We start from the raw sequence: 27,095 nt of genomic DNA, 5'->3' as shown, positions 1-27,095 counted from the left end.
TCCCCACCCACTGCAGGTACAAGGGCCACAAGCCTGTGCCCTGCACCATTTGCAAGCAAAGGCAGCTGTACGTGGAGGACTTGGGGTGCTAAAGGGTTCTCGTGGCTCAGGTATGTATCATCATCACAAAACAGATTCTCTCCCATCTCCCTCTGCCCCCATATTTTCCTCACCAACCCAGCTTATTACCCTTTATTTTATACCAGGCTGTCATAACCCACCTAAAGAATTAATGTATTTCAACACAAAGTAGCCACTAAGTGAAGCAATGTAATTTATTTGACATTATATCAGACACGGGTGCTCCAGATCCAGACTTGACCTTAAAAACAATTTAAAATCCTGGATTTGCTGTATTGGAGGTATCAGTTACCCGTCTGAGAGCCAAATGTGTCAGTATTACAGCCACTGAAACAGAAAACTAAGTACAGGACAAGTCAAGCTAGCAAGCACCATCAGTCCATTTCAGCTGTGAACTCGCTTCCAGTTTTGGGGTGCTGGAAGAAATGACAAGGCTGTTGGACAACTTCACAAATATTTCAGTATAAAGCAGCTCTCAGTTACTCATGTCAGTGTCTAACTACACAAACTGGGGAAATTGTACTTTTTTTTTTTTACTCTGAATTAATGTCAGGCTAAGACCTGCAGGAGAGGGACTGGGGAGTGCTCCCTCTCCCTCACCCCTCTTAAAGAATGAGGTACCACAATACGACACAGCTCCTGATGACAGTAAAATTAAACAGAAAACCCAAACAACATCTTACACCATAAAACAGTGCAGCACTATCCCAGCTGGCAGAGCCTGCCCAGAAACCTGCAAAACTTGCCCAGGGACAGACACGCACCTGAAACTGGGATGCAGATCTGAAACACAGTATTACAACCAGCTCCACAGCAAACTCTGCTCGTTGCTTCAGCTGTGCAGCTGCTGGTTTTAATTGTTTTACTCCTTTTAACAAACGCTGACAAATGCCAAAAAGTGAAGTTGTACTGGTAGTAAATCCATAGTCATCATCCCTCCTAGATTTTTCTAGAGCTGAGTGCAAGGGCAGTGCCATTAGCCACCAGGCTGTCACCTCCCTGTGCATGAACCAACTGCAGTTTGAGGTACACAGTTTAAAATATACAAAGATGACGTAAGCAGTGCAGGGAAATCCAGAGAGAACTTTTCCTCTGTGGTACCGGCTTTGTTTCTTCAGATGCAGCCTTTGAAAGGAGACAAGAGGTGGTGCAGGATGGTCAGGCCATCACATGAGGCAGTCCTGGTTGAAATAACACACGCTTCCATTACACAACTTCTATTTACACAATTTTCTTCTTCAAAAATTTTTAATGTGCACCATAAAAATGATCATTCCTTTCTCTCTTGTTACTGACATGGAGGAGTAGACCCTGTAATCTCAGAACAATCTGAATTGCCAGAAATAAAATGAAAGCTGTTTTCAGGGAAACATGCATTTATTGTTAAGCATTCCCATTGAAAAATGAACATATTTTAAAATGTGTGTTTATTTAAAAAATCATTTGCTTACAAAAGTGTTTGTGTAGCTTTTATTTTCAAGACAAAAAAACCACTGATGCTGCATTCCAGCCTCCCCACCCCTGTTCCACCTCCACAGGAAGTCTGGTGCTCAGGAACCAACCTCCTGCAGTACTTATAGGTAAATACTTATTTACTAGAAAAGTCAGAATAGAGGATGGAAAACGTAAGTGAAAAGCAGGGCTCTTCAGCAGTTTACATCAGCATTCCTATGATGGCAGCCTTCTTCAGACACTGCACCAGAGCAGCAGCAGCAGTCTCACACACCAGACAAGCACAGCACTGTCACAGGACATTTCCTCAGCTGTCGAGCCATGATCTGAACTTCCATTATCCATGAAGGGCTCAGCACCACAAGCAATCCCAGAGCCAGTTTGATGCCTACAAAGCAGGAAACAGCACAGCTCCAACATCACAGCACAGTACAGGGCAAATGATTCACAAGGGTTTGTCCAGTGAGAACAAATCCAAAGTCAGGTTGCTGCCAACAGAGCACTGCAGCTGGAATAACCAAGCCAGAAGCCAAATGCGTTGAGGACAGTTGGTCTTGTGAGTCTGATGATGAATCAGCTGATGACACAAACACCACAAGCAGGAAGAGCTGCCTACATCATTCACGGATAGGTTTGGAACAGATAAGAAAACTAGCAAGAAAGAAGTGATTGCCCCTTTGCCTAGCCCTAGGAGAAAGCTGTGCCTGGAAAACGAGGATGGTAACACTGAAAATATCTATTTTGTCATCCCAGAAGAGGCTTGACTTTCAAGCATCTTGACTTTCATGCTTCAGTTCCATGATGCAACAGATGCTGAGGAAATGCACTTTTGCTATCTCTTGTTGAGCCAGCTGCTCATCGAAACTATACAAAACTAAGCACCTGGTCACAAATCAGTGTCCCCACTCACCAGCTCCATCAACAAAACAGAACAGGGGAGGACACCTCATCTTCTCATTGCCTCTGCTCGTCAGCATTTAAGTAAAACCAATTTATTTGCTAAATAACTTCACGTTTCCCACTTCAGGCAAGCCTCCAAGTCTAAGCCAACTTTTGGTGATGTTTCAGAAGGGAACAAGGGAGATGCACAGTGGACTTCCCCTGCACTAAAAACAGAACTTCCCGACACAGTGCATGACCAATGCAGTAAACAAGAACTCACTTGAATCTGTGTTTTGATTTCCCCCCACTCCCCTTCTCCCTTCCCAAATGACATAAGCTCTGAAGTGCCTAGTCTGAGTCACAGCTGTTAGGCTTAAATTTGCATAGTTTAAACATTTCTGTTACCCACACCATCTAATGCAGATTTGGTGTTACAAGGTAAGATTCTTTCTGGCTATTTAATTCCTCCTTTCAGACAACAACAAAAAAAGTTTTTATATTCCTTATGTCAGTGTTCCAATACTAATTTACATGGAAAACAGTTGAATACAGTGATAATTAGAAAAAAAACTAAGACATATTCATACACCAGTAGTACCTAATTGGTCATAAATACTACCGAACCAATTATAGTCAAGGCCCCATGTACTCTGTTGCAAGCTTCAAACAAAATAGTAAAAAAAAGTTTGGAGTATGCAGAATGCACTAAATGATGCATCTTTCCAGGATATGTTCCTAAGGTTTTTTTGTCTCCAAAATGCACCACTTTGTCACACTGAGAACAGAGTTTGTTCACAGAAGGAATGGGAGGAAGCTGTGAATTTGGCAAGGGGGTGGAATACAGTCAGGGATTTTGGTACTTATGGGAAAATGGAGGCTTTTGGCAACAGGAAAGGGCATTTCTCTACCTCTGAACAAAGCTGTACTTTGCTCTTGGAGGAACTGGGTAAGATAGGATAAACCACTGTGCTGGATGCATGTTAAAATGTGCAGCAGTGAAATCCAATGGATGCTCTGGTAATCTGTGTTATTACCAATACCTTGTTTAGAAAAATGGGGCCATTTGGACTTCAAAATAACTATTTCAAGCCATCTTCTGGCACAACAGAGGAAGACAAAGCATGATTCATTTGTACTTAGCCACTGTAGCCATGTTTGATGTTCTTGTTGCAAGGAGTGGTCAATGTGCAGCCTGAGTCCACAGCTGGAGTGGGCTGCACAGCAACTCCACATCTGTGAATGCACAGGGCCCTGAATATAGCGATGTTCAGTGACACACAGAACAGAACTGCCATTTGCATGTACAATGGCTCACAATGATAAGCTGAACACTAACAGCAAAATTCCTAGGGCTCAGCCCCAGCTGCAGTTAAACTAACTTTGTACAACATCATCCCTATATTCAACTCTGATAATTACCAAGAATACAAAAACATTCCTTATAAAGGAGTAACATGTCAAAATTCAGAGGGACTTCAGACCAAAGGTGTCTCCTTAATGCTGGGTCATGTTTCCTTCCCAGTTCACTTCTTGAGTAGCTTCCTGCCAGCACCTGAGCTAGCATTAAGCTACCAAGCACATGGATGGAGGGCAAAATCCAGAATCCAACATTTATATATGAGGGGGAAAGGGAAGACAAGTGTTTTGCAGTAGAGAAGAAAATGAGGTAACTTCATGAGAGAAGTAAAACTTAACAGGGCATTCTTTCAGAGATGACTGTGCTCACCTAAGAACCTCTTTTCCCCCTTTCCCCTTTCCCTGGCTTCCTTTATCACTTTACATACTGTTGGAGAAGCCTGCTGTTCTTAGGAGACTGGTCTATGGAAAGACACATTCAGAAGCTCGGTACTGGGAAGTTTTATGTCCCCGACAATGATTTCCAAGTTCTTTCTTTTGATAAATAGCAGCGAAGAACAAGGGAAAGTAGTCAGCAATTCATATTTACCACCAGGGTAAAAAAAAAAGGTGTTGATGTAATCAAGAAGTTCTTAGCCTGTATAACAGAAAAGACAGCAACTTGAGATTAACACAAGTAGCATTTTGCCAGTTTCCTACCGTCCCTGGTTTTCACTTAGCAAACCAGCTGAACAGTAGCAGCTTCTTGTTAAAAAAATAAATAAATATAAGGAAAGTCAAAACAACTCATTTCCTTTGGCATCATTGCAAATGATTTACACTAACTCAAGAAAACCCAAGAAAACTGATCACTGACTACACCTTAAAAAGCAGTAAGTATAAAGACTAAGCAAATGCATTTAGTATTGCACTGATATGAGTTCAAAGTATTTACTGTCTGTGCCCTGTTCTAAGTTTGGACACATCAGACAGAGCAGTACATGGAACACTCCAGAACTAGCCAGGTCTTGACAGCTCTGTTGTGTGGTTCTGTTCCCCTACTACTATGCTCCAGGTATTTAACAGATAGCATAATGTTCCTGATTTCATCTAGTATGAGTTATAAACAGACCATGAAGTGCAAAATCATTTCAATTTGTACTTCACAGCTCTAGAAAAACCCCAAGCAGGCATAGATTTCCCCACCCCATTAATCCACAGCCTAGGAGAAAAAAAAAACAACAAACCAGAACAAAACAAAAGAGTAATAGAAAAGATGACTGATACAGTACTCCATTATCCACAATCCCCATTTTCTAGTCTCGGGATTTCTCTGAACTTCCTTGTCAGATACACTCTCAAAAGTTAGCATCATATTCACAAAGACATTACAGCTCTCTTTAAATAGATGTACTAGTGTTTGAAGTTGCAAGACTAATAATTTTCAAGCTTTTGCACTCAGGATGAAATGTCATTTTAATACAAATAAAAAGACTGACTGTATGTACAAGCCAAGGTAAGATTTCAGTTCTCATTTATCAGAAACATCAATCAAAAAAAAAGCTAATTTGAGAACACACTTCTACTTCTATGTGCATTTGAAGTATGTACAGTAAAAACACCAACACAGCCTCCATGTGTTAACCAGAGAAAAATGCAAGCAAGGATGAATTTTAAAGTACCTGGTAAGCAATCCTTAAACTGAAGGCCAAAATAAAGCTAGAAAACTGCTGCAAAAAACAGCTGATTGCATCATATCAAGTACTCAAAATTTTTTTTTTTCCATTCTCAGTACACTGGAGAATCAGCTGTATTCTCCTTCAAACCCTGTGAAATCATATTATCCAGAGTGTACTGAAGAATACTTTACAGCTATTTAAGACCAAAAAAAAAGGAAATGAAACCAGCTCCATCTTTTTGTGCTGTATTGAGGCATACTCCTTACATGATTGTGTAGAAAATATGATGGATGAACATCACTACTGATAATTCAAAATATATATTTTTAAAGGGGAGCCTAGACTACTGCAATGGCACACATAATACCCACAGATGATGAAACATAATCAACAGCATGATGTAAGGGAGAGGAGAATCAGGTTTCCCAATTAATAAGCTAGAAAGAAAATGGTTCTGAATAGGTCACCATTTGGAACTTTGGGTAAGTCTTGAAAGTCTGTCAGGAAAAGTTACAAAAGCAATTGAGTATTTCAATGGTGCTCTCTTCAGCAACCCTACCTAATATGTCTATTAAGTACAAGCATGCAAATATAGGTCAATCCACAGGCACATAGGATCCATGTTAAAAACAGTAAGATAACTGTGGTGAGTGGCACCAACAATTTTGATGACTAACACTCAAAATGTTGCTTTCTGAATTACTAAATCAAAATCCTGAAGCAAGTTCCTGCTAGTCTTTGTCACACTGCTAAACACTAAAGTAGGCATTGTTTTCCCCCATTATCTTAGCTATCTGAGCTCAAAGAATTTTTACAATATTTAGTAAGAAAAAAAATTAAAGTATTTCCCCTTTTTAAATTTACACAGACGTTTAATTAGCTTTATTTACAGAGCGCTTTTTTTTCAGTCTCCAATAGTGCCTAGATAGCATCATCAGGCAAGAGTGCCAGTTTTGAAAGAGAATCTATATAGAATCCTAGGAATAACAGATGGTGATGCTCCTCCAGAAGGGGCAAGCTGGACTACAGAAGCAGCTCTCTCTATATGGCTCAGTTACTCAGGAGTAATTCTGTTGCAGTCTCTACATCCCATGATTTTGAAGACAAGGCCACTATTACTGCATTCTGCAATGAGAAAACAAAAGCAATAATATTTTCAGTGTGTGAACCTGCAGCCCCAAGGAAGTGAAATGAAAAGTTCACAGAAAATCAAAACACATTAGTTTACCATTTCTTAAATCCCAACTAATAATTGATAGAAAAATTGTCTCAAAAAGGCAGGGGGAGCTCACAAGAGTTATCCATAATGTAGTATTTTAAAACTCCAATTCTTAAAAATAATTAGCAAAATAGAATAATTGGACCTACACAACATCATGAAAGTAGAGAACCTACTTTAGTAGATTCTGATGATACTGATGACTCCCTATATTTATACACAGAAATTTGCCCTGCCCTTACTAAAAATATTTAAGTTATTTGTACTTACCCTATCAAAGCCCATAGCACAGAGGTTTTCTATTTTTTTGGTGTATTCTGGACTAGAAACTGGTGCTCCAGCATACACATGTGCCCAAAGCCGAGCTGTCTGTTTAAACATTTCTGGATTTTGTTTGTACTACACAAAAGAGAGAGGGGGGGAAAAGCAGAAAGTTAAATCAACTCAGCAATCCAACCAAACAGCAAGACAATATGGCAGATTGCAACCCATCATTCTTCCTGTGATATCCTCCACAATGTTTCATACTGGCCATGCTGCTATTCTTGAAGTAAATTTAGAGGTGAGGATTACACAAAGAGCAAACCTATGCAAGCATTTGATGTAATGAGTTTGCCTCCAGGTTAAATTGTGCACTATTGGTATTTGATATGTGCAGCCAGGTACTGCTCTCAATTGCACAGATCAAAGTAAAGCAGCTCTATTTAGCACAGCTGCTGAAAATTCATATTCAGTGCGACAGAGTACAAATTATTCCTGTGTTAACATCTCCTGAACATGGTACTACTCCAATGCACTTCTCTAACCACTTAAGAATATATATGGTTTTACACACTGCAAGTAGGCCTGCAGTTCTTCAGTCCAGGTCAATATTCTACTACTGGGCTTCTTCCTGAGAATGAGGATCTTATTCACACAGGTGACAGAAGGGCTGAAAAATGGGTGAGCAAGTACAAAAAGCTAGGGAGCTGCAACTCTTCATGAAAGCTATTACTTACCAGAAAAAAAATAATCATGCCAGTATATAACTGTATTATTTTGTACCAATCCCACCACTAAACAGTTTTCCAATAAACAACAGACTGGACCATATTGCAGAGAATTTTTAGCCTGTGCCAAGAACTCAGCTGCCAAGAAAGTGGGTCATCTGTCATAAACTGTACTCAGAAAAGTTAAATTATTTTCCTATTTTAACAATTTTTGTATGCAATATCAAGTTTGTCTTAAAAAAAACCTCTTCCCTTAGATCAACCATTTTAATAAGACAAGATATTAGGAAATACATTTTTCAAATATTTAGGTGCATTTTAAGGACAGAAACGTGGCTGATTATCATTCTTAGACATTTCATTATTACATGAAAATAATAATTAGATCTATAAAGCACAGTAAAATGCTGTACATTTCATTTTGCCTCTCCTACAACAATCCACACCAACTACACTGCTTTGTGTGCCTTGCCTACCTCCCTATAAATGTGATCCACATGTCATAATTTGTATATTTACTATCTGGTGACTTTAATGGCATTGAAACAAACATGGGAGGCAATCTATTGTTGGAAATCAACCACTGTTATAAGTACAGTGGTCTGTAACAAATGTCTTTTGGTGTATGATTAAAGAAGAAGAAGGATTAAGTTAAACACCAGTAACATCCTGAAGTACTATTTTCTTCTGCTCTTAGGAGATCTTCCCCAATTAATTTTTTAAAAATATTTTTGAGAACACTGCCAGGCCTGGAAAGCAACTAGCTGAAGTGCAAAAAATTAGTCATAATTGCATTTTACTCAGAACTAGCTTTCAGTGTTCTATTCATAGAATTACTTTACTTAGGTATCTGTAAATAATCCAGTTTCTCACTGAATTTAGAAAAGCCTAAAGGCAACTTTCACTGATGTTTCAGTATCAGGAATCTGAGGCAGTTCATGTTGCTGTACTGAAAAAAACCCAGCAACCAGAGCAACTAATACACCAGACAGCTGGTGTCTGAAAATACTGCTCTTACTCAAACAGGAATTCTCCCTGGGATTCTCTCAAGAGCTTTTACCATTTACCTGGACAACACACAGTTTAATAAAATAGCACAAGTGTGGAGAATAATTAATTCCTTATGAATTTTTGTCTTGGTAAAAGCAATTAACCCCAAACAAAGTAAAAGAGACCCCAAAACCAAATAAACACATGAAAAAAGCCATTGTTTACCAATATCTCTCTTAAAACCATTATAATCACTTACATTCACATGCCTGTAACTCAAGGCCAAACTCCAGCATAGTTTTCATGCAGGTATTTGCAGGAAACAGGATAAAGTGAATCCTCCCAACACCAGCCACACCACAGTCCCACTGGACACACCCACACAAGCACCTAAGGGGCAGCCTGGAAAATTCCTCTTTGGAATCTACAAAGATTCATGGACTTCTTTACCTGAGAAAAAAACTCTTACCAGCTCAAGTGCTTGTACTGTTATGATTCCCACACAAAATTCTACCATCAGAGCCAGAAAAGGAAACACAATTTTTGTTCTTTGTAAAAAAGGATATATAGTTGTTTTTTTCATGAAGGAGTGTGACAGCAAGGGCATACATCTGGGGAAAAAAACAGTGCAGGGACGTGCTTGGTGGCCTTTTTGGCCTTTGCAACACTTCTCCCTGGGCAGAGCAATTCAGCCTGACAGAACTGTTCAGGGACATTTATTCAGAGCAGCCTTAGTGCAGAATCCCACAAGCAAACCTTCTGTACTTACTGAGTACAGTGGTAGCAAGCAGCTCTCACACACTCAGCAGTGCAATGGGCTACTTCTAATCTCCATGTTTCCCCCTGAATCCTGACAGGTTTGAAAAAAAAGTTTATCTATCATTCTACACTGGCTTTTAAAGGGAAGTAGTACACACCTTGTCACCCTATCCTGGAAGGTTCTGACTTAGAGAAGATACAGGTGAGACAGAATGTTTTTCCAGCATCAGCTTGCTTTGTTCTTCTGTAACTGAAATACACCCTTACTGTCAGCCAGTGGGGAAGCCAGGCTGCCCTTCTCCCTCCTCAGAGTAAAAAGGGAAACACACACATACTTGAGACTTTGTTGAGAACTGTCAGAGGAATAACTGTTCCTATCCTTCAGCAACACTTTAAACAAAATCATGCCAGTCCTTGGCCCAAAATCCAATTGATTTTTTTTTGGTATTAAAAGTTATCACTAATGTCTGAAAGGTAACAAACCTCTTTGGTTATAAAATTTTACTGATAGCAATTCAATCAGTGATGAAAACAGTTATTCCCAAGTCATCATTCATAAAATTTTGACATTAAAGAAATACAATGCTCCACAACATTTATATTAATCCAGAAGAGAAGCTACATACCAAGCCAAATCCAATTAACACCATCAAGTTAAAACTCATTTAAAACTGATAGCATATTGCTTTTCTTATACTGGAAGCTTTAGATTTTGAAAGGCCAGTTACACTGGAATTCATTTAACTATGCTCCAGACATTTCCACAAGGTAACATAAATAAAGGATAAATACTCGTGACACTGTAGATTAACTAATACTCACTCTGGAATTCAAAAAGAGTGCAAAACACTGTAGCATCTCACATTTAGAATGTAACATTTTACAATAAATTGTTTAAAATGTTTTATCTCCTGTAAGCCTTGGGACCTAACTTGAGTCAGTAAAGATGACAGAAGTGTTACAAAATCACAGTCAACTGAGTATCTTACCTGGTTTGCCACTACTGCATCTTGTGGATCATCTGGTTCTGCAGCTGCCAACAATGCTTGCAGCGATAACAACACTGTTCTTAGAGTCATTGCTGCTGCCCTAAAAGTGAAAATTCAAAATATCCTTAACCATATCCTGTGCCTGTATTCACCCTTGTGACTGTACTATCACAGAAGATATGAGTTCATGTACAGATTTTAAGTCCAAGAAACACAATTTTAAACTGCTACAGGTTATAATTATTAAAATACTGTTCTGTATATATATTTAAATAAGGTTTTAAATGTGGACTTTCCTATTAACACTGTCTGAAGTTTTTGGAAAGTACCTTGACCTACACATTTCGCCATGCCCATTTAATGCAATTAATTTCATCTGGGAAAAAAAAAAACAGAAAAGCCAAGGCCTTTCTGGGCACCCTCCCTCACTGCGGTACCAGCACCTCTGTCCCGGTGCGGGCGGGGCCGGAGCCCGGGGATGCTCCCTCTGCCGGCACTCTGCGTGCAGGAGCAGTGACCTACATTGCAAACGTGCCCAACAGGTAAGAAATTCTATACACTAGGTCTCTTTGCACCGCTTTTCACGTTACATTTTTCATTAAATTGAACCTTTACATAGTTAATTACTACTACAATAATAAAATGGTTAGGCTAATTATGGAATGTGCCATCAAAATAGTTCACTACAGCCTGACTGTTGGCAGCAGGAAAACATTCTGTAGTCACAATGGTCCTGTAAAGTTACTCTTTGCCACTGTGGAAGAACCCTGTTGAAGGTAGCACAGTCTCAGAGTTGGAACTTCTAAGATTTTAGGTTCTTTTCATTTATCTTGATCTCAAAGTGTATTTAGAATAAGACACTTCAATAATTTAGTAAGGGAAAACACAGTATGCTCAGAGACATCATTTACTCAAAAGTAATCACATAAAATTATTACACACTGAAGTCTGGAAAGTTGTAACATTTACAGAGTTTCATTAGATTTTGATCATAAATAACACCTCTGAATTACCACTTCAGTTGGCACACACTGGAAACCAAGTAAGAACCCCAAAGACCCTGTGAAAGTCGAGTATTTTGATTTGAACAGTTAATTAGATTCTTAAAATAATGGTGGCAATGGCACAGACAGATGTTCAAACCAATACACAAATCTGTTTCCTCTGCTTAAGAACTAGGAGCAAGGTGAGTGGGGAAGATGTGCCATTTTAGATTTGAGCAGTGATTATGACACACGAATGCCAGAGCAAAGCTGTGAAATACAGGCATCCAATTTCTTACAAACAAACCTCAATTTTCAGTCAACAGAAAACAGTTTCTTGTTTTCAGAAGATTGCAAATAAATGCAAAGGGTTTGTCAGAATAGGTGGGGAACAATTTGAACTGACAGTCCAGCTACAAAGGAGACAGCGTGCAAGTGCATTTCCAGGCTCAGGTTTCAGAAATTTATGTATTTTCCAGTACTGAGTCACTGAATACCAATGACAGATGCTGGTGAAATGTCAGAGGTACCTTTGTGGCACCCAAATATTATGTTCATAGATGCTTTCTTGCTGTGTCACTAACCATTCAAAAATGCCATTCTTCCCTAATTGTTTGTAATTCTGGAAGATTTTTCTCAGTGAGTTATTTTTTAGCTTGATAATTATTGCTAAGCTTTCGCAGTGCAGTGTTCTACATCAAAATGCAAGTGAGAAACATCTCAAATGGCAGAGATTTTAATTAGCACATAGTGTCTCATTCCAACTGCCACACCAGCTTGAAGTCCCTTAAACTGAACGTAGTATACTTAAATCTTAAAAAAATCCTTATGCTTTTAAATTTGAATTCTGAAAAATCACAACATCACAACATACAATTCTTCTCTTTCAAACTTATTCCTTAGTAATTTTCTTTTCTTTACATTTACCTAATGCTATTTCGCTCTTATAATTTCCTTGGGCTTGTAATCTCTACTGGTTTATACAATTTTTAAATGAACCTATTTAATGTACACATTGATGACATAATTCACAGTCTCATCTAGCATTACAGGAGTGTAATGCAACATATTTACTATTCCAGCATTCAGGTATCATGGAATACTAAGTCTTTCAGGCCATACTATGCTCAAATGGATGTAATAATTTCTATTTTTACGCACTCAATTTCAGGTACTACCACATCTGCCACACCCACTGTAAAACTTGAAGTCTTTTTCTCAGTTAAGTAACTTTATTATGTTATTTACTGTAGAGTTTTAAAGACTTGCTCAACATGAAATATCTATCAGCCATAACTAATGCTATAATTACTTTCTCCAAATAAAAGTTGTTCTGCCCTTTCCTTTGCAGAAATCCTTCTACTTTAGAGACATCTGAAAATGTAGAGAAGATGACATAAAAAGGATCACAGCCTTTTGTGCCATTTTTACATGCAATTTACTTCCACTTCCACTGTACCTTCTAGGAGAGTAAAGTACACTTTGGGGAGCAGGGGGCATCGCTAAGAACCAAGGGTGCCATGGACACCAGCTGTCTCCAGCTGTCCCTGGCTTTCCAGACTGCCAGGTTCTTTCAATCCCTGTTCACCTCTTGTATTTGTAGATGTTTATACAAAGCATAGCGACACTTGAACATCTGACATTCCATTTTCAAAATAACAATAAAAAGCAAGAACATATCCATGTGTATATATATATATATATATATATATATAGATGGCTATATGATCAGAGAATTTAAACTCTGAAATACTACATTTCAGACCAGAGTGGTTTAGCCTTTATAAAAAGGCTTAAAAATGTAGCTTACAACTTAGTTTCAAGTCTCATGCCTCTCAGCTTTCCCATCTCATGCACAGTAAGACAGTCTTGATTGGACACAAACACTGAAAGAAGTATTCTTAAATCATAAAAGAAGTATTCTTAAATCATAAAAGAAAACCCATTACAGCTTCAGTTGTATTAAACAAAAGAAGAAATTAGTTTGTGATTATTGGTAAAGAAAGACTGACATATTTTGTGTAACTATTGTATAACCATCTAAAACCTTCTACCCTTAGAACAACAATTAGCTTTCCTGATCAAAGACAGTAGAAACAGCTTGTTATTTTTTACATAGTTTAGTCTTAATTTTTCAGATAGATATTAAGATTCACAGAAGAAACTGAAAGAACAGCTAAAAATAGATTCTGATTTCCCATGAACTTAAAAGCTCTTCTTTCTTCCTGTTACCTTCTTTTGTGAGAATACAGTGAATGGAGATGACTGCCTAGAATTATATTTACAGATATCAGTAAGGCAGGACCTGTTCCTCATGGGCAAAAAGCAAAAACAATTTCCATCATCAGTTCTGAAAGAAAATCTATACTGATAGTGGCACAAAGTTAAAAATCTGAACACACACCCACCCCATTCCTCAACATCTTCACAAGCCAAAGAAGAATGTCCAGAGGAAGAATGAAGAAAAAAAAAGTTGTTTTTCCTTAAAACGAATTTCCAGTGCAAAGATACAGATCTTCTGAATTTTCCAATGCACCTCAAAGGTTTATTGATCTAGGATAGAACCCTGAAAAAATTAGGTATTTCCAACTCTTCTTACATTTGAAATTTCTTCTAGGATTTATGTGCAGCAGCTCATGGAGTTCAAGCAATTCTCCTTGGTAACTCAAGCTAGCTGCATGGTTGTCTTCTAGGTTTGTTCTCACCTCCTTGCCAAAGGCAGGGTTTTGTATTGCTCCTGGCAGACTTCTGTCTGATCTGTTCTTAACTGAAGCCTCAGAAGGCTCTTGGAAAATCCATTTCAATTCTTCACCATGCTTGATACTCTGCACACTGAGATGCCTTTCCAATCTTTCACTGTACATTGTTTTTGCTTAGACCATCATTCTTGTTACTTCACTCTAGATTTTTCCTATGCTCCCATCTTTCTTGTACAACAACTCTTTAAGCAGGTTCAATGGAAACCTGACCAATCACTAGCAACAAGCAGCCAGCTTGTATAGTGAGTTTTACAGGTAAAACTTCCTATTTGCCTTGCACATGACCTTACATTGCCTTTGTCCCATGACATTACTGGCTCCTGTTTGATCCTAAAGCTTACAATAACCCTTGACTTCCATTCCCATCCCAAAATGTTGCTTAGTTATCCTGCAGGTTTGCCATCTGCAAAATGGGAGGAGGCCCCTATCATGCAGCAGTGAGCTGCAGAGAGCTCCCTACAGGGATGCACTGGCCCTCAGAGAACCTGAAACTAAAAGCCTCCACTCTGGACATCCAAACCAAAAGCTCATCTTTCTATTGGCATTACATTTACTAAACCACAAGGAAAATCTGGATTGAATCAGAACAAAGAGAGCTGATATACATTTTGTTCACTTACACTTTCTTCCTCCTTTTTTTAAATAATATCTTAGGGCATTTCCTTTAAAAAAGAGCACCCCTAGTTTGGGTGACTATAGTGTTAACATTAAAAAGCACAGCAAGCCAGCTGTGCCCAGCATGCCTGAGGAAAGAAATCTCTTTTACCTTTTGATGAGCAGAGAGAGTCCTAAGAGGATTACAAAACACTGCCAGGTTTTATTTTTCTTCTTCATTTTTAAAAGCTAAGTAATTCTCCATTTAGGAAGTATTTACTTATGTTCTTTACATTCCACTCTAGGAAACAATCTCTCTCATTATTCCAAGAGGGTAACGAAGCAGAATGCCAGGAACAGCTGCAGCCAGCAGATTGCTACTCCACTCTGTCATCCAAACATGGCTACGGGAACACTTTTTTCTAAATAATCTGCAATATTTGTTCCATTTGTGAAATAAATAAGCTTGTTAATCCAAGAGAAAATCTCTGGGACCTTGTACCAACAGCTTATGGAATCTGGATGGAAATTATTAAGGCCTTTGAGTAGAAGCTCATTGCATAGTCACTATTTACAGGACAGCTAAAAGACCAGGCATCCATCAGAGAAAATTTAAAAAAAAGAATAATAGGATAGCTTTGACATGCACAGAGGGGAAAGACAGCCTGCTTGCTGAAGGGTTCCCTAAAACCATGTTAAACCATGCATTCTCTGCATTCTTCTCAAAGCTTTAAGAAGCATCAGTGCTCCTCAAACACCCTGAACAAAACCCAGCAGTACTGGGTACCCAGGAAGATTACAAGCTGGCTGCTGCTTGTTTATCTATTAAAATTGTATTATCTCTTATAATGATTTCTGCATCTCAACTAAAACTGAAGCACAAATCCTCCAGTAGTCACTATGACAAAATTATTCTTATTATTCATTACTGACAGTCAAACTCACGAAAGCCAAGAGTTTTTGTAGCCATATATGCAGCAAGGACACATTCACTTAATAATCTCTGCTCAAGGGATTTATGGAGAACAGCTTTCCAGTAATTTAGTTCTCAGGTTTCAATGAACTGCATTAGATACGTGTATATTTAAGATTAAAGCTTTGAGACAGTACTAGCCTAGAAAATAAATACAGGCCATAGTAAGTGAAACCACATCATGAAAATTATGTCAGATAAGCATAAACAGTATTCCTTTTACAAAACCAAACCCCCATTTTAATTCTAGTGGCAAACAGTAGCTGCTTTGCAAACAAACTGGCATAACAGGTTTAAAAATCTAAACATGATGAAAATCTACAGCTGCAAAGAATTTCAGTATGAAGCCTGCAATGTCAAAAAAGAATTTTATTAAATTCATTAAAAATAATTTAAAGATATTACTTTGCAAACTGATAAAATCTCCTGCCAATATGCAGAATATCATCTCAACTATGCTCATTAGAACAGCAAATCCTTACCACAGGATGGGAGATTAGGGAAGAGACTTTTTAAAACTATATAAACAAATTTAAATCTTTGTATTTGTATTCACCATCTATAAATGAGTGTTTTATCAGCTTATTAATTCTTTCAGAAATCCTGCTAAGGCTCATAGACCAAACTTCTCCAGTCCTTTAACTCTCAAACCTCACTGAAAAACAGATATGCAGTGAAATTTGAGACTCATATTTAAACACAGCAACAAAATGAGCATTATTCAGTTAAGAGCATTACAAGTCAATGAAGTGGCACTTCAAAAACTGATCTTGTTGCTAAAAGATTTGACAAGAGAGATTGTGGAACTAATATATTTTCTATAATACTTCCACAGGTATGTTTCAGAATTGCATTTGGCCAATTTACTTTTGAATCCCTGGTGAAATAAATATTAAAATATAAATAAATATTAAAATAATAATCTGAGGGGTTGGGATTGCTTATTTTTTGTTTGTTTGCTTTCCAACAAAGCTATTTTATTCAAACCACTTTTCAACCTAGACATGCAGAAAACTTATTTTTGGTGATGTGTGGTGGTACATCCTCCCCCTGGCTCCCTCCTTAGGCCAGCTATGGTCTCAGGAATGCTTGTTAGGCCTCATCCTGGATGAATGGCACCTGGACAGTTAGGTTTCCTTAAGCTTATCAAAAACACAGTCCGCTCCCATAATTTCTGTTGTCTAGCAAGCTCCTGTTTTCCAACAAATAGCCTTGAGTTCCTTCTTCCATCTGAACAAGAGATCAAGTGGAATAGTATTTTTATTACTGGTCTTTTCAAGGAATATTCCAGTAAATACCAACTCATCCTTGCCACCAGGATGGAAATTTACTGATGAATTAAGTCAATCATCTTGTGACCCTATCTATGAACAATGGTACTGAAACCCTTTGGAGTCGTCATGGACCACCAGCAGGCTGTGACCAGCATTTCCCAGAGTAGGATCACTCTCAGAGCCAGTGAACTCTCAAGTCTGTGAGACTCTGAGGATTGCCATGGAAAGCCATTGAAGCCTGGGCTAATTCCCTCACCATTCCTCAAGGTTTAATCCTTTGCCCACTGAGAAGATCCAAAGGCATCTGCAAGCATTTCACTGAACCCGAGGGTAATTTTTCTCAGGTACCCCTTTGTACATACTTATTTTTGTCTGTGCACATATATTATGAATGTTGCCACTTCAGATTTAACCTCGTCTAGTGGAAGGTGCTCCTCTCCATGGCAGGGGGGTTGGAGCTAGATGATCTTTAAAGTCTCTTCCAACCCAAACCATTCTATGGTTCTATGATTCTATGCTAGTTAATTAAGAAATGTGGGCATTTCTTAATTAACTAAAGCTGCATATATTGAAGAACAATAAACAACTTATTTAAACAATATTAACTATTCAGATTTCTTATTGAGTTTTAGGAAAATATTCAGGAGAAAACCAGTCTTATCTACCACACAACAGAAATGCTTCAAACAGTAAACAGTGGAGACAGCTATAAGGTTGTTCTTATCAAAGAATTAGAGGCTTTGACAAACACTTCAGCAATGCTCAAGTGATGGTCACATACCATTCTATGATTTGAAAATAAACAAAACTTACAAATAGCACCACTAGAAAATGAAGAGATCACACTACATTAAGAACCATCTGAAGAGGGATTAATAGTATATAGGAAATCTCCCTCCATCACCACCAGGTTCCATGCAATTCTCTCCTTAGTGCTTCCAAATGAAGACACTGTTTCAAAGCAAGAGTTTAAAACTATAATTGGCAAAATACTGGTGCTTCTTGTGTCAGCTGGGATAAATATACAGAAGTAAAATTCTTGTTCCAATACTCCTATTCTGTATACATCTTGGAGAAGGAAGATATTAATGTTTGGGTTTTTTTCATCATGCAGAAATAACAGAAATAAGACACAGATCAAATTATCTGTGCTAGACATAACTCAAAGATTACAAGAACAGAGGTCAACTCTCCTGTTTGCCCTTCTCAGGTATCAAAGGTTTTGATGAACAACCCCAAAGGTATATAAATTAAGTTGAAGCTCAGGTTTTTTTACGTCTTTGTTGCCTTTTGATACTTACAGACAACTTCATGCCCATTCATTAATCTGCTTCAGAGTACAATCTCTCAGGAGACTGTACTTGGACAGCTGAAGAATCCTTAATCTCCAGTAAAATTGTAGGGTGGTATGACAATTAGATGCAGGTACAGAAGTGCACTAGCTTTACTGATAAGAAAATCTCTGCCAGGTACCACAGCATGTATACTGAAAGATTCTATTGCCTGAAAGAACATCAAGTGCTCTGAGATGGTAAGAAAACATGCCATTCTAAAAGTTAGAAAAACAACAGTTTATGACCATTACAATTTCATGTCAGTAATTTACACTATACTGTGCCAGATGACTTCTATAATCTCGTACATCTGTAAAAGATTAATACCCTGGATGTGTCACCTGCAAGACCTCAAGACTTCAGCACTCTCCTCTAAAGTTTCTGTTTCAAACCCAAGTGATATCTGCTTGGCCAACAGCACTCTTGACAAAGTTGTTGACTTTACAAGCATTTGAAGTTTGTATGGATGAGATACTGGTATGATCTGCTGGGGAATTACAGTACTGTTCTTTTGGGGCAGACATGGAGGAAAACAGCCATTTGTATTAGGTATCATGTCTATCATACAACTGTTGTACACAATCTTCAAACTACATGAAATCAATTACTTTGAAAAACAAATGAACAATGAGTGCAGCTGTTAGTTTGGACACAAGTCTATTCCACAGATTTTGGCTATTAAAACTTCTGCAGTAAAATTAACTGATCAAAGAAGGCAATAGGTAGTATTTGTTAACAGAAAAGCATTAAAATTAAAAATTAACTCATATAAAACCACCCAAAATGTCAACAATGAAATGTTCATTCTAGTGCAAAAATTTTTGGAAGAACTCTCTGTGTATAAAATAAATACTTAGTGCTTTCCAAAATTATCACCCAATCATTTCATTTGGAAATTTGCACCTCACTATACTATACCATAACGTGTGCTTTAAGGACATCTCAAATTATAAGCACAAGGTGAAAAGCAAGGTGAGCTGATGCCTCCCATCCAGGACACCAGTATACTTGATTTTGCACATTTAAACCCCCGTGGAATCTTACCATTGATCTTTCAGAATATCCAAACAAATGGCCCCAGTGACAGAGCTAATGTTAGGATGCCATATTTTGGTGATAAACCGCACCTAAAAAACAAGACAATTTTTAAAAACAAAAGCAGTAATTAAGCGCAGTATACTAAGTAAACATTTAAAATCCACCATTTTAAATAACAGTATGGAGAAATAATAATTTTGAACATATAGTACTACAAATGGAACTAAGAGGTGATATTGCTTATTTCAGGAGGCTTCAAGTTTGTAAGGCTGTTTGTTAGAGCCTTGCCTTACTCAAAACAGACTTTGGGGAGCTGCCCGTTCCAGCTCCCCAAACTCATCCCTAACTGCTTTCTCACATGTCATGTGTTCACATCCCTGCAGCACACAAAGCTAGTACGAAATATCCTCCAGCATAAAAGTGCTTTCACAAGCAGATGGTCAAATACAGACTAAAAACTTCTAACATTGTGAAATCTAGAAAGCCCACTTTTAGTAAAGTCCTAAACTCTTAACATAGAAACTGGGTATCATTCACTGTTGAGCTAAACTGTTGGCTACAGATGTGTTAGAAAGTGGATGCTACTACGTCTATAGCCATCCTGTCTCATTACCTCATATGCAGAAAGCCATTCACCAACCCAAAACTTAATTAGATTACTAATATTTTTTTTGCTATTGAAAGGATCTAGTCCCAGCATTCATTCATTAATCACGTCCATATTTTTACACTAAAATGTATTCATGTTTACAAAGCATTACTAAAACCAGGTTTTGGTGGTTAGGGTTTTCTGGGTATTTTAAGACACCAAGAAAGGTAAAAGCAGCACTTTCTCTTAAAGGTCTTGGAGACCAAAGCTGTCCTCAGAAAGGACATACATGCCTTTGGAAATTCCCCCTTCATTTTCTTCAGGTTGCACTGTAATTGCCTTCTAGTGATTTTGACCCATCTGTTCCTCATCTCCTCCTCACCCCAAACTCCTGAAAAACATTTTATGTATAGCACAGATCTTTTGACTTTTGGCCCTGACCTGCAAGCAAATCAGCAAAGAGATTACCTGTCAGGCATTACAGCAAAAGACCATACATACAGGGCTATAATAAAATCAGTGCAATCCTGGTGTCTAAATAGGCAAGACCAGAACAGTTCTGTTTTCCAGGACAAAAATAAGCTATCATGTCAGCTGAGGCACTTATTAACTACCTCCACTCAAGATATCACTTGGAAAATGTAAAAAGCGATGTAAATACTGGATAATTTCTCACAGTGAACGACTGCTAACAATAGCTGTCAAAGCACATACTGACCAAGCTAAAGAATTCTTTCAGATGAAAGGCAGGGCCAGACACAAACAAAAAGGCTTCCAATTCAAGACTCCAGAATAAGCAGTACTATGCTACAATGCACTGACTTTCTAACAGCTGCCTATGAACTCTGGAAATAGAGACCACCAAGCCCTAAAGAAGCAACTAAATCATGGTATACAGACGGATCTTTCAGCATCTGCAACCTGTTTCAGCTCTTCTTATTTCAGCTCCCACCACAATGTGTGCAGATTAAAGAACTGAAAACCAACAGACATTTCTTTAGGATTTTCTGTGTCTTTTGCTCCAGCCCCAAGGAAGTAATTCAAAGAACCTATGAGCCACTGACACCTCTCTCCTCCTTCCTGTTCCCCAGTTCCTTCCGAGTATTACATATCAGGGTGAAAATAATAAGAATCTAGGATATGTTCATGAAAGACCTCTTTCAGACAAAAAGAAAACCAATCAAGAAGTGGAGTCAGACAACTCAGGTGTCCACTGATTCAAGGCACTGAAGAGTGGACTAAATCAGGGCACAGGAATGTACAGCTGCACATGCTGGAGAGAACATTATTCAGAGTGGAATGACAAAACTGAAGTTCTAGAAAGATGCAGTAAAGTTAAAAGGCCAGTAAGTTGTGAAAAACATGAGTGACTTTACCACAGCCATTTCTCATCTCTCATCCACATGCATGTTATCTATTTCTATTATATTTCTCTGTTGGTTCTTCAAGACACACAACACTACGAGTCTCTGTTTAATTATTACTAGAAACTTGGTAGTTTAGATTCAAGAACCTTTTCAGTATAACTTATGGAGCCCAAGAAAATAAAAGAACCAATAACTCCCTATTACAACATTTCTTCAACAATGCTGAGGGGGAGGGAAGACAGATGTACCCTCCACATCATTTAAAACTACCTGAAAATTGTATTTATCTTGTCAGAAAAATATTAAATTAGGGTCAATAATAAGGCCTAAGCTCCTCCCCCAAAATTTCCCAGTTTGTATTTTTAGGAACAATCAGAGTGTACCTCTGACTAGACACAGTTTTGCATCCTGTTTTGTTTTTACCTAAATGTAACAGTTCCAATCCTTGTTTAGAAGTGAATTTAAAAAAAAAAACAACAAAAAAAAATCAACAAACAAAAAAGTATATAAGAATACTCAAACCCAACTTGTTAGCCAAATTGTATTATCCAAAAATAATAATGTGTTTGCAGTACCTTAGGAGGATTAAACGGATATGTTTCTGGGATTTTTATCTCTAGCTGATACCTTCCACCTGCAAAAGACAAGAACAAGTTGGAAATTATACCAAAAGAACATTACTCAAACTTAAGTCTTTCATGACACTAAAGCTTGCACTTCTAAATGAGCCTATTTTCAAGTTAATTCAAATTTACCCACCCATATTAGTTAGGAGATTCATTTAGATTTCATCTATTTCACAAATAAATGCAATAAAGTCAGTTAGAAAAGCTGTGTTTGTTTGTGCAAATCAGTACCTATATTTCTTAGGTATATTTATTGTGTACATTCTCATTTCTAATCTTATCATTTCCATACTTTATTTTAGTAAAATATACCAAAATATGAACCAAATATCTCCTAAATAGATGAAAAAAGAGGACACAGGAATATTCAGGGTGAACATGGGATATTACATTATTTTGACTCTTTTCTGATACCTCATGACAAATTTTCTTCAAATTACACAATTGAAATTACCTGTATTTCATTTAAAACTTTTTGGAATTCAAATACTTTCAAGTAACTCTTTCAGAAAAGTTCCCACACTTCGGGAAAAAAATAATAAAGGAGGTACCAGTGTTTAACTTTTATTATGTGCCACATTACCACCTGAAGTAGTTACTTCTGTTTCAATTCTGCACACACTTTGACACACCAGTATCATTAATACAGTATGAAGGGTCAGAGCATACCATAAAGGATAATAGGAGCTTGAAGACTGAACCCCCTCCTGCTGCCCAGTTTTAATAATTTCTCAGTTTTATTTCTTTGTCACAGTATCATTCCCTATCCTACTTCCATTATATAGTTCTGTTAACATTTAAGTTCACTACCAATACTTATGTCTTCTGGAGCAATCTCAAACTATCTCTGGCTACACAGTGAAGGCCATTTGCCAGGTAGCAGTTCAATGACAAAAAGAACAGGGTATTAAAAAACATACACTGTTTTTTAGACATTTCATTTTTTATAAAAATTGAAAGTATTTATTCTCATTTGCAATTTTTTTCTTCAACTTGCTGCTCTTCTTTCAGAAACCTTTTCCCTCTGTCAGTATAATGTGTTACAATTTATACAATTTCTTGAATTAAAGCTGAAGTATTTGCAATCTATTTTCCTTGAGATTTCCAGAGCCATTTACTCTGCAAACCAAGCTATACAGAACCAGCTCTCAAGTAGTTACAATACTGGCAGCAAGATGCACAGGGAAAAAAAGCCTCCAAGTACTCCTCTCAGCAGTTACAGTATATAGCATCTTTTCACCTGTGCCAAAAAACACATTAGTAGCTCCTAAGAGCTCTCACTTTAAAATGTATTTCAGTCTAATACATTCCACCTGAAACTAGTTAGCATCAGTTTGGTATTTTACACTATTAACTACAGCTGTTCTTTTTCTCACTTAACTCTAAAGTAACTTGAGACATTTTAACAGATAATACTATATAAGAAAGACCAAGAAATCCAAAATTATAACAGTAATGTCTAAGTTGATTGCTTGTCTGCTCACAGGACAGCACAGGAGAAACAGTTGTGAAGACATACAGCAATAAGAGACCTCAAGGAAGTTTGGTTTTCCTTTTCTTTAAACTGAAGCATAATTCAGCAGCAACTGTTTTTAAGAAAAAAAACCAGCTATGCTCATCAGCCCTTCTACAATTTTGCTGCCACATCATTTTGTAAGGTAATATGAAATCTATCCTTAGGTATTACCATTTCTCCTGCTTACCACAAACTATTACAGTCTTCTGCCTAATCGGATATTCAGCCACCAATATTTTTCACCAGAGACTGAAGAGTTGGTAGTGTTATTTATAAAGTATTGTTTTGCACTAAACTTTGAGGTTAAAAATACAGGCTTAAAGACATCACCTAAACAAATATGTGATTTTTTAATACTAGATTTAAAAAACAAATCACTAATATATTAATTTCTGCATGCCAATATTTTGGCATTTTTTTAAGAGTATGCATATGTATGGCTTTTTTTGTGGCTATGTAATGCTTGAAATTGAATTAAACAGTAATGGCGTAATATTCCTTCTGTACTCCTACTGGAACAGGTCTCACAAGAGTTAGAGCAATTTTTAGCTATTTCCCTTGAAGAAATAACCTATTATAAATATTGCAGTTGCTGTGGCTCACATGCAAGCTTGGCTTGAAATTAATAACAATATTACACAAGCTTTAAAAAAAAAACAACCCTCAAAAAATCCAAACCCATAAAATCTCAACCTATCTCCTGAAAAGCTCTTGATTCAAGTAAAACCCAGCAGCCAATTATCAAGTCTCTCAAAGGTCCTCCCTCCAAACACATTTTAACATTGGATGGAAATGTGTTTCAATTAAGTTGTGTCTTGCAATATTCTGGTAATTGATCAATATGAGTTGACACTATTAACAGAAAAATAAAGCTGTAAATTTTGTCAATAGATGGCATTCTTCCTCTCAGTCACTCTTAACTAATGTTCCAACATTACCTATAAAAAAATTTGCAGCAGCAGTTTGGTTTCAGATACCTCACCAACTATGGTCAACAACTGTTCTTTCACTTCACAATGGTTCTAGAATTCCCTCCTGTACCACAGGGACTGTCTGACCAGAACTACTGCATAAAACTTCTTCATAAAGCACTTCTTGCTGTGTCACTGTTCAGATTATAGATGACAAAACATCAGTCAGTAATTGTGCAGCATGCATAACTGCTATAGTCATAAAATGAAGACAAAAAACACTGGCACGCCCTTCATAATTATGTAAGGGAATAAATGCATATAACTATATTACAGAAATATTAACATTCCAAAACAAATTATTCTAATGTCAGGAAACACCAGAAACTGGGCCGGCAGTAACTCTCATTTTGTTCCTCAAAGCATATGACTTCTAGATTAAAGTAAACATACAGTCACATTGATCTTCCATGAGATCCCTGCCATAATCAGAATAAAAAATAAGTTCAACCCCCCCCCACCACCCAGGGGTATTTACTATATCCTCACAATTAAATCTACTCAAAGGTATGTAAGTGTGCATGCATTTCACATCAACAAATTCTGCACTAAACATATTGCTGTTTTTCACTAGCAGGATATGCTGAATATCTGAGCACAGTACCCAGCTTTTGAAATTCTTGTCTACCTGAACCCTTCAGCATCACACAGAACCCAGTTCTGCAGATATTTCAATCTTTTTTTACCCTCTACATGAGCTGCTATACAGTTTTTAACGTATGTAACACTCATGAGTCTTACACATGAGTGTTACATATTTAATTTCAAATAACTCTCAATACATTCTCTAAAACAGGCCCATTTTATAAGCCAAGGTAATACTGACCTAGAGGGGGGAAAAACCAGCAAGCTCTGACAAACCAACTCACCCAAGAAGGTTTAATTCTCTCTGAATGGAAAATAAACACCAAAACCAACACCCTTCTACCATCATTCAGATGCTTCCTAGTATTCAACTGCCTATATACAGATATTAAGTTATTACAATACTAAGTCTTCAATTTACAAGATGAACTATATTATTGCAAAACAACAATTATACTAAATTCTAAACAGAATTATTCACTTCCCAACAGATCACCAGCATGAGTCTGCATTTTAGGGGAACAGCATAGTACTCCTTTTAAATTGAAGGCACATATTACAACCAGAATAAACTGTTTCCAGACATTATCATCTGTCAACTATACATCTGCAGCTGATGAGATGGAGACACATGGAACAAGGGAGGGAGAGGGGAAAGCCATCATTATTTACTAGACTGTTGAGGAACTCTGGAAATAAAGTTCTGCAGGGCACCCCACCATTACAGCTGCTTCCACTTTTCTACTTTCTTTCTTCCAGACTAATTTCCCTTCTTGTCAGCTTCTGACATCCACCCCTGCCCAGTATTCTTCCATGTCAACCACTGTTAGGCTACTGCACCAGCTTCTAGCCCAGAAAAGCAAATCACAAGGGATGTCCTCCATTAGGGAAGATGTGACAACCAGATTTTCATTAGCAGTCACTAATGCTTTTGAGTGCATACACTTCGTATAGATATAAAACAACTTACAGGTATTTTCTCCACCTGATGAGAATTTATTTTTTAAAAATAATGACAAATGGCATGTGTCCAATCTCAAGGGAATACTAAAGTCTCAGTGTTAGCTCAAAGGGATAGAGCAACTAGAGCACCTGAAGAACGTCCAAAATTGTTTCATATTCCAAAAAACCAATTTATTTGCCTGAGACACTCCTTGATATTTTTTATTGAAAGTACAAATTCAAATCAAAGTAGATACCTGGCATGGAAAAGTCAAGTAAAACTATGTTTTAAAGCTATCCAATTTTTTTTTTTAATTAAAAATCCTTACTTGTCATGAAAGAACTTTAAATAGAAGGTATGTCTGCCAGTTCCATATATATGATACACAGAGTTTACAAGTACCAACACTATTGAGTCATTTTGTATCTCTGAAGAAGCATGTTACATTAGCCTCCATTAAAGCTTCTTTATGGAAGGTACCTTGCTTTTACCAGACTGTAAGAGATGCATTAGTGATACCAGCTTTAATAAACTAGAAAGTCGGTGAGGTAGAAGAGAGCTAAAGATATGAAGCTCTACTACAGAGTCCCCCACATCACTATAAGTTAAGTACTGGGACACACAGATGCCCAAAATTAATCCCAAATTTAGTTTGCAACAGCATCTCTGCTTGAGATAGGAGAAATGCAATGTTTATGCATGATCACCACTCTAGATCGCAGAAATACATGTACAGTCTGAAGCTAAGTTTCTTAATGCTTCATGGTTAAGGAGCTCAAACTCTCAAGACAGTAAACAAACAACTGGAAGTCAGAATTATACCAACTAAGCCACACAGCTCATATTTGTAAATTAATCTTGATATGGGATAGTCTATCCTACTGCCAAATAGATCTCTCCTCAGACAACACAGAAGCTGAACCGAAATAGTTTTTTCAGCTGTATTTAAAAAAAAAAGACTATTTTAAAACATGTACTTCTACATTTTATGCTGTAATTATTTTTACAAACAAAGCATCTCAAGACACATGACTTGAAATGTACAATGATTGCATACACAAAAACTTTACTTGCCTTCATATGGTGTGTCCGGAGGTCCTGCTATTTCTCCTCTTAATTCTGTAAAATTCTCATCTACAAGATCTACTTTAATTTGATTTTTGCTCGT

General features: G+C 37.4%; 1 protein-coding gene across 1 annotated transcript; it reads right to left on the bottom strand.

The window, feature by feature from the left end:
- Positions 1 to 261: 261 nt before the first annotated feature.
- UBE2K (ubiquitin conjugating enzyme E2 K) lies at positions 262 to 27,095 on the bottom strand. Its single transcript, XM_014311827.2, has 6 exons — positions 27,002 to 27,095; positions 21,862 to 21,920; positions 19,337 to 19,419; positions 10,376 to 10,475; positions 6,919 to 7,047; positions 262 to 6,554 (listed from the first exon to the last, which is right to left on the bottom strand). The coding sequence occupies exons 4-6, from the start codon at positions 10,463 to 10,465 to the stop codon at positions 6,480 to 6,482; spliced, it is 294 nt and encodes a 97-aa protein (XP_014167302.1). The 5' UTR covers positions 10,466 to 10,475; positions 19,337 to 19,419; positions 21,862 to 21,920; positions 27,002 to 27,095; the 3' UTR covers positions 262 to 6,479.

The sequence above is a fragment of the Geospiza fortis genome, unplaced genomic scaffold (assembly GCF_000277835.1).
Source record: "Geospiza fortis unplaced genomic scaffold, GeoFor_1.0 scaffold40, whole genome shotgun sequence".
Lineage (NCBI taxonomy): Eukaryota > Metazoa > Chordata > Aves > Passeriformes > Thraupidae > Geospiza > Geospiza fortis.
Note: the sequence above shows the minus strand (reverse complement) of the source record. Positions and strands in the feature narration are given on the sequence as shown.

What these genes read in the sequence shown, in the direction of transcription:
- UBE2K (XM_014311827.2), bottom strand. Translation starts at nt 10,465, where the DNA reads ATGACTCTAAGAACAGTGTTGTTATCGCTGCAAGCATTGTTGGCAGCT. An exon ending in ATGCAGTAGTGGCAAACCAG is followed by an intron (nt 7,048 to 10,375) that starts GTAAGATACTCA and finishes TCTTTTGTGTAG; the next exon opens with TACAAACAAAATCCAGAAAT. An exon ending in GTGCTATGGGCTTTGATAGG is followed by an intron (nt 6,555 to 6,918) that starts GTAAGTACAAAT and finishes TTCTCATTGCAG; the next exon opens with AATGCAGTAATAGTGGCCTT.